This window comes from Mus pahari, chromosome 1, assembly GCF_900095145.1.
Source record: "Mus pahari chromosome 1, PAHARI_EIJ_v1.1, whole genome shotgun sequence".
Taxonomy (NCBI): Eukaryota; Metazoa; Chordata; class Mammalia; order Rodentia; family Muridae; genus Mus; species Mus pahari.
In genome coordinates, this window is record NC_034590.1 from 73,294,870 (window position 1) to 73,302,664 (window position 7,795).

Here is a 7,795-nt window from a genome sequence, read left to right on the forward strand (position 1 = left end):
AAGAGAGGCCCCTTGGTCTTGCAAACTTTATATGCCCCAGCACAAGGGAAGGCCTGGGCCAAGTAGTGGGAGTGGGTGGGTAGAGGAGCAGGGGCGGGGGNGGGGGTATAGGGAACTTTTGGGATAGCATTTGAAATGTAAATAAAGAAAATAATAATAAAATAAAATTTAAAAAAGAAAAAAGAAAAAAATATTATTGAGGTCAGCTTAATAGTAAATCAGGACCAGTCCTGAAAATATCACCTGGAAGGAAAATCAAGCTGTGGTCAGTGTTAAATATTGTGTTGAAATCTGAATCTTGTAGTTAGCAGATTACACAGTACACGGGTGATTTCCAGGTTAAGCCTAAGCCTTACTATCTTTAAATTTATCCTGTTAGCCATTTAGAAACATACTAAAATTAAACCAGTCAGCCATGAAAAAAATAAATAAATAAAGAGCGTAGAGGGTGATTCTTCGGTGTCCTCCATACCCCTAGGTTTTCTTCCTCCTTTTCTATGGAGCCCTCTGAGTCATTTGGGAAGGAATTTGATGGAGAAGCCCCTTAGGACTGAGTATTCGCATAATGTCTCTGCATAATGTCTGGCTGATTTCACTTATTAATGTGGCCACAACTACCTTATTGCTGATCTTATCTCTACCACCATCCACAAAACTGTAAAAGCAAATGGATTGTGGTCCTTCCTAAGAGTTTCGCAGTTCCCCTATTTCTGTAAGGCTGAAATCCAAATACCTTTGATCTAGCCTGACTCTTTAATTCAGGAGTGTAGACCTAAGAGCCCCGGGCTGACTATCTGCTTATTTGCGAGTTGTAGGCTTTAGTGCAAACCAGAAGAAAATCTTGGTGTTTCCACAATGTAAAATAGCAAAAAAAAAAAAAAAAAAAAAAAAAAGAGGGGCGCAAGGAGGGAGGGAGGGAGGAGGAAGAAGGAAAAAGGTGTTCTGGCTGTCTGGATGGTTTCTTTTTTGTTATGAAATAAAAAATATTCCTGGGAGATTTGCTTGCCCACACCCAATATGGCGGCAGGAGAACTCGTTCCCGCCAGGACGGCTTTCACCCAATGTGGTGGAGAGGAGCGCAGTCTCCAGGGCTTTGCCCACACTCAATATGGCGGCCAAGGGACTCGCGTGCTGTCTACAGCTCAGTTTCCGCCCATTCAACTCCTGGCGTTGAAACGTCAAGAACGTCATTCGAATTCCGTCGCGTTGCTTTGTACGTCACGGGTGGCGGGAGCGGGAAGGAGTTCGTAATTCGGTTCGTCTGCTCCGGTGAGGGAAGTGCGGTCTGTCGCGCAGCCTCCATCCCTCTGTCCGAGCAGCCCCTCGGAGTCCAGCCCTTCACATCTGACAGTCGTCTCTGTCCCATCTTCTCCTCGGAGCTGCTAACTGGTCTCGAACCCCCCAGCACTTCAGCTTCTAGCGGCGATGCATGTGATCAAGCGAGGTGAGGGGGTCCGTGGGGATGAGGAGGGGGAGAGGGGACCCGGCCGCGGAGCGCCCAGCGGTCACTGTCGCCGGCCCGCCCGCCCTCCCCGAGGCGCCTCTCCGCTTCCCGCTCTTCTCGCCGCGCTTCCCGCCCTGTCTGTCAGCTGGGCCTGTGTCTGCTCAGTCTGTCCTCATCCTCTTGACTTTAGTGTGTTCCCTTTGGCTTTGACTTTGTGCTCCCTTCCAGACTTCCTCCTACCCTGTCTGAGATGGTTCCCGAGCACTGTTATTCCTTGCCGCCATCCTCAGAGGTAGCTGCTTTGGGCTCCATGTTTTAGAAGAGGTTGCAAAGACACGAAAAAGCACCCCTACACCCCCATCCCACCCCGGCTAGTAGTTGGTGAGGTTAGAATTGGAACCCATAACCTATAATAGCCCTGTACCTGTCTTTCTTCATTTCTTAAACAAAACAACAAACAGACAAAAGAACCGCGGAGTCGATGACCTGGCGTAGGAGGAAATAAGGAAAGAAAGAAAAGACTGGACATCACAGTTTTTGAACACCTGTCATTTTTCTGGTCTCTTCTGGGGTGGGAGTGTGGTATCCTGCCTCTGCATTTTTTGGGGAAGTTTTTTTTTTTTTTTTTTTTGTACATTGTTTGTTCTTGAGACAGGGTTTTTCTGACTGGCCTGGAACTTACTCTGTGTAGATCAGTCTAGCCTCAAACTCACAGAGGTCTGCCTCCTCTACCATAGGTGACTTTTAATCCAAATAGACATGATTAACCTTTGAGCAGTCTCTGCAGACCCCAAAGACAATCTCTTAATTGTTTTAAATAGTTTTAAAAGCTGAATACACTTGATTCTTTGTTCTTTCCAGCTTAATAACTGCTAATGCTAACTGTGATTTGATTCTGTAGATGGCCGCCAAGAGCGAGTTATGTTTGACAAAATTACATCACGAATCCAGAAACTCTGTTATGGACTCAACATGGACTTTGTTGATCCTGTAAGTAAATACACTGTGTATCAGGGGTTCTTTGAGCTATGTGATTTTATGTCTCTATCTCTAGCCCTTCACTTAACTATACTTCAGTGTTAAATGTGAATTTATTGCCTGACACTTTCTTAGTTTTGATCTGTCCTTCAAGTTCTCACTTTTTGGAGAACTCAGAACTTGAACAAAGAAGGGGCAGTTGATGTGATTACCGTACCGATCAGGCATCAAGTTTATCCGTATTTAGCCACACACAGGCATCTTGTTTATCCGTATTTAGCCACACAGTGTAGAAATTAGTTCTCTTTACCGTCATCTGGAATTAGGAGTGCTGTGCATCTTACTCATTTTACTTTTTAGATTCTCTAACAGTTTTATACATACTTATGTAAAATACACTTTTGTCATATTTTCTTCAGTGACCTCTTATCTCCTTCCTACACCCTCTTCTCCATAAGTCTCTTAGTGCTTTGTGCGTGTGTGTGTGTGTGTGTGTGTGTGTGTTTATGTGTGTTTGTGAGTGTGTGTCTGGGTCCCCATCTGTTCCACTTCATTTACTTAGAGCTGTTGTATGAGCATTGGTCTGGAGTTAATTTACTTGATTGAGCAAGGGCAGTTTACCAGTGGTTGTGCCACTGAGGGCTACAACTCCAGCAACCATTAATGGCCTACAAAGATCTCCTCAGGGAAGGGTAGGGCCCCATGAACCCTGAATGCTGGTGGGCCCAGTCTTGTCATGCAGATAGCCACTGCAACTATTTTTTTTTGCTGGTTTGTTTGTTTGTTTTGAGACAGGGTTTCTCTGTATAGCCCTGGCTGTCCTGGAACTCACTCTGTAGACCAGGCTGGCCTCAAACTCAGAAATCCGCCTGCCTCTGCCTCTCAAGTGCTGGGACTAAAGGTGTGCGCCACCACGCCTGGCTAAATAATGTGTGTGTGTGTGTGTGTGTGTGTGTGTGTGTGTGTTTTCTTTTGTGTTTTTTTTTTTTCGAGACAAGGTTTCTCCGTATAGCCCTGGCTGTCCTGGAACTAACTCTGTACACCAGGCTGGCCTCGAATTCAGAAACCTGCCTGCCTCTGCCTCCCAAGGACTGGGATTAAAGGCGTGAGCCACCACTGCCTGGCCACTGCAACTATTTTAAGATTTAGTTTATGGCCAGACAGTGGTGGCGCACGCCTTTAATTCCAGCACTTGGGAGACAGGCAGGTGGATTTCTGAGTTCAAGGCCAGCCTGGTCTATAAAGTGAGTTCCAGGACAGCCAGGGCTACACAGAGAAACCCTGTCTCGAAAAACTTAAAAAAAAAAAAAAATTAGTTTATGTCTCTGTGAGTGTCTACCACATGTGTGCAGGTACCTGAAAGGGCAATAAGAGGGTATTCCATCTTGTGGAGCTAGTTAAAAGCAGTTGGGAATCGCCTATGGTGCGTGTCGGGAACCAAGTCAGGTCCTTTGGAAGAGCAGTACACACTCTTTTAACTGCTGAGCTATCTGTCTAACACTCATGAATATCTCTTATTCTTGGAATAACCTCAGTGTGACAGTTATCTAATTAGGTGCTTAATAAATGCTTAGTTAACCAGAGTGAGAAAATAATTTTATACCTTAAAATATATTTATTATAATTCTACACATTTTGGATTTTGAGATAGTAATTAAAATTGTTGAATGTTGATATTGGGATGAATCTAAGACCTCGTCCTATTTCGTCTTTATTCTGTAGATAAAAAAGCCAGGTCTAAAGAGAGAGGAGGGCGCTGCTCAAATTAACGTTAGTGCAATGGGAAACAAATGGAGTACCTTGCTTTTTAGATATTCCATCGCCTCATCTAACAGCACATGTCCACATGCAAGGATGCATTAGTGCACTTCAGCTTTCCAGGGGGGATCCTGTTGAGAAAGTCTGGGTGCTAGTAGATGTAGCACATGGATGCTGTGCTGTTCCGAGTTCTGATTACTTGCCACATAGCATCAGAAACTATATGGGCTTGACTGCTTTCATACTTATCTGCTGAGTCAAGAGCATGATATCAGCAGCAAACTGGCTTAGCTAGTTTAAAAAGCTAAATTTAGACTTTTAAAAAGTGACACTAACTCTTGGGATAGTGTTTTTTCAGATAAGATTATATTGTCATAACTTTGCTTGCCTTAACTATGCTTCTCAGCAGCCTGTTGCTTCTCGGGAAAGCTCAAATAACTCTTGGTTTTATTTTTGTAGGCTCAGATCACCATGAAAGTAATCCAAGGCCTGTATAGTGGGGTCACCACAGTGGAACTGGACACCCTGGCTGCTGAGACAGCCGCGACCTTGACCACGAAGCACCCTGACTATGCCATTCTGGCAGCAAGGATAGCCGTCTCTAACCTGCACAAAGAAACAAAGAAAGTGTTCAGTGGTATGTCTGGAGTAAAACATGAGAAAGAGTTTAATAGTGTCATAAAATTATAGGAATAACAATTAAGTGAATTTTAAAGATTATGTCTTATTTTTAAAAGCAGTATACAATTTAGTGGCAGCATGGGAACTAGAACTTCCTATTTCTCCATGTAGCTGACCTACTGCATGAGTATGCGTGTGTGTGTGTGTGTGTGTGTGTGTGTGTGTGTGTGTGTGTGTTGTGTTGAGACAGGGTCTCTCTCATATAACCTGGGCTGGCTGCAGACTCAGTTTGTATCCAAAGCTAGTCTTGAACTCTTTTTTTTTTTTTTTTTTTTTAGATTTATTTATTGTATGTAAGTACACTATAGCTATCTTCAGACAAACCCCAGAAGGAGGCATCAGATCTCATTACAGATGGTTGTGAGCCACCATGTGGTTGCTGGAATTTGAACTCAGGACATTTGGAAGGGCATTCAGTGCTCTTAACCGCTGAGCCTCTCCAGCCCTGGCCTTGAACTCTTAATTCTCTTGACTCTATCCAAGTTCTTGGATTGCTGGCAGATGTCATCATACTGTCTTTTTGAGTTCTGTTCTTTTTAAACTTTTTTTTTAAATTTTAAGTTATGTGTGTTTGTTTTGTGTGTTTGTATGTGTATGGACAAATGTGTACCACAGCATGAGTGTGAAGGTCAAACGACAACTTATGAGAGGGGATCGAACTCAGGTCATCAGGTTTGGTGGCAAATACTTTTTCTGTTGAGCCATGTTGCTGATCTAAGTTTTTTTTTGTTTTGTTTGTTTGTTTTTGTTTTTTTAAAGAATTAAAAAAGGGAAAAAAAAAGAAAGACAAGAGGCAGGCGGATTTCTGAGTTCGAGGCCAGCCTGGTCTACAAAGTGAGTTCCAGGACAGCCAGGGCTATACAGAGAAACCCTGTCTTGAAAAACAAAACAAAACAAAACAAAACAAAAAAAGAAAGACAAAAAGAAAACTAAGTGGTGAGAAGTCACTAATAGTCACTTGGGAATTGCTGATAGGCTATAAGGCCTAAATCAATTTTTTTGAAAGAATAATTCCTTTATATGTAATGTATTTTTCTATTGTTAATCAACAGAGGTGTGTTTGTTGAGTATTTTCTCTGCTAGGTACTGAAGTGGGTTGGTACTAAACAAGGATTGAGAGCCCGTGGTTTTAAAGCAGCCATTGCGTGGTTTTGGCTTTACTTTTTTATTAATCTTTTCTTTCCTCAGATGTGATGGAGGACCTCTACAACTACATAAATCCACACAACGGCAGACATTCTCCCATGGTGGCCAGCTCAACACTCGACATTGTTATGGCCAATAAGGATGTATGTGCAGCATTTCTTTGCTGGTGGAAATTTTTCAGTTTTTTCTTTTTTTAAATAATACATTTAAGGCTGGGCAGTGGTGGGGAATGCCTTTAATTCCAGCACTCAGGAGGCAGATGTAGGTGGTTGGTGCCCACAGAGGCCAGATTACAGTATTGGGTTCAGATTTCCTGGAACTATTTAAGTTGTGTGTGGTTCTGAGCTACCATGTAGGTACAGGAAAAGAGTGGCTGTGCTCTTAACCACTGAACCATCCCACCAGCCCTCTTTACAAGATCTAAATTTTTAGTCCTGGTGGACCTGGGACCTCTGGCAGTCCTCTGTGCTTCTGCCTTGTGAGTGTAGGTGTTAGCACCACACCTTACCCCGGTAATAATCTTGAAGACATGTTAAAAACAGGCAACAGTAGCAAACCCTGAGCCTAAGAAGTAACTTCTGGGAGATAGCCAATGCTCATAGTCTAGTACTTCAGTTCTTTCGCACCCTCAGCCTGTACCTGGACTGGACTGCAGAGATGCCCCTCAAATTTTGACAGACAGAAGCTTTTAGATAGTATGACTGATATGATCACATCTAATTATTTTTGTGTTCTTCTAAATGGCTTTATAACTTACCAAGGCTCTTTAATAATGACCAATTCTGTAGTATTCTGCCATAATAGTAATTTGTTTTAGCTCTGTTAAGGACCATGAATTTCCAAAGCCTATAAGCTACTTTCTGTTTGCTTATAATACATATGATTTTGTTCTGCTTAAAGTAGGCTCATTGTCAGAAATTTGCAGCTGAAAATGTTAATACATGCTTATGATCCTAGCAGTCAGGAAGGAGAGTCAGGACCGTGCATGCAAGTTCAAGACCAGCCTGCCGGTCTCCTTAGTCCAGGCTAGTCAGTGATACATAGCAAGTTTCTGTCTCAAAAATAAATAACTGTACATGTATACCATAAATTAGTATGTGGCACCAATATTTTAATATTAACTAGTATGATAGCATGTTTGGTATCCTATATTAGTTTTCATTCTGGAGTCAGCTAAAAACATGAGAGGTTGAGAAAGTAAGTTTTACTATTTTAATTATGGATTCTTTTTCTTCAGCGTCTGAATTCTGCCATTATCTATGACCGAGATTTCTCTTATAACTACTTTGGCTTTAAGGTAGGTAAATAAATAAATAAATAAATAAATAAATAAATAAATAAATAAATAAAGGGTTTCAAATATCTGGGCGTTTCTTTTTGAATCGGGAGGTATAGTGGTTTGTTGGTGCTGATTTAGTTTGAATGCGCCTGGTTATGGTAGTGGTGATACTTTAAAATAAGCAAAATTAACGTATTCATTAATAGCTTTTGAACTTCCCAAATATTACTTGTGGCTTATTCTTAAAATTACATGGGTAATGTGTCACGGTCACTCCACATTCTACTGTTTTCTCAATAACCATTGATTCCCTACTCTGCAAAGTGTTTATCTAAATATATTGTGTTGCTTACATAATGCAGTGACTAAGGACAGGGATGTTTATATGAGACTAACTGTCTGGCTCTCCCATTTCTTTATTTTCTTTCTTTCTTTCTTTCTTTCTTTCTTTCTTTCTTTCTTTCTTTCTTTCTTTCTCTCTCTCTCTCTCTCTCTCTCTCTCTCTCTCT

General features: G+C 41.9%; 1 protein-coding gene across 2 annotated transcripts in view; it reads left to right on the top strand.

Annotated features, from left to right (window-relative positions):
- Nucleotides 1–1,193: 1,193 nt before the first annotated feature.
- The window catches only part of Rrm1 (ribonucleotide reductase catalytic subunit M1), a 25,067-nt gene continuing 18,465 nt past the window's right edge, over nucleotides 1,194–7,795 (top strand). For both annotated transcript variants that reach the window (XM_029539223.1, XM_029539227.1), the window contains exons 1-5: nucleotides 1,194–1,444; nucleotides 2,346–2,434; nucleotides 4,640–4,817; nucleotides 6,050–6,150; nucleotides 7,245–7,304. In XM_029539223.1, coding sequence (XP_029395083.1) covers nucleotides 1,426–1,444; nucleotides 2,346–2,434; nucleotides 4,640–4,817; nucleotides 6,050–6,150; nucleotides 7,245–7,304 — 447 coding nt within the window. In that variant the 5' untranslated portion in view covers nucleotides 1,194–1,425. The remainder of the gene's footprint in view (nucleotides 1,445–2,345; nucleotides 2,435–4,639; nucleotides 4,818–6,049; nucleotides 6,151–7,244; nucleotides 7,305–7,795) is intronic.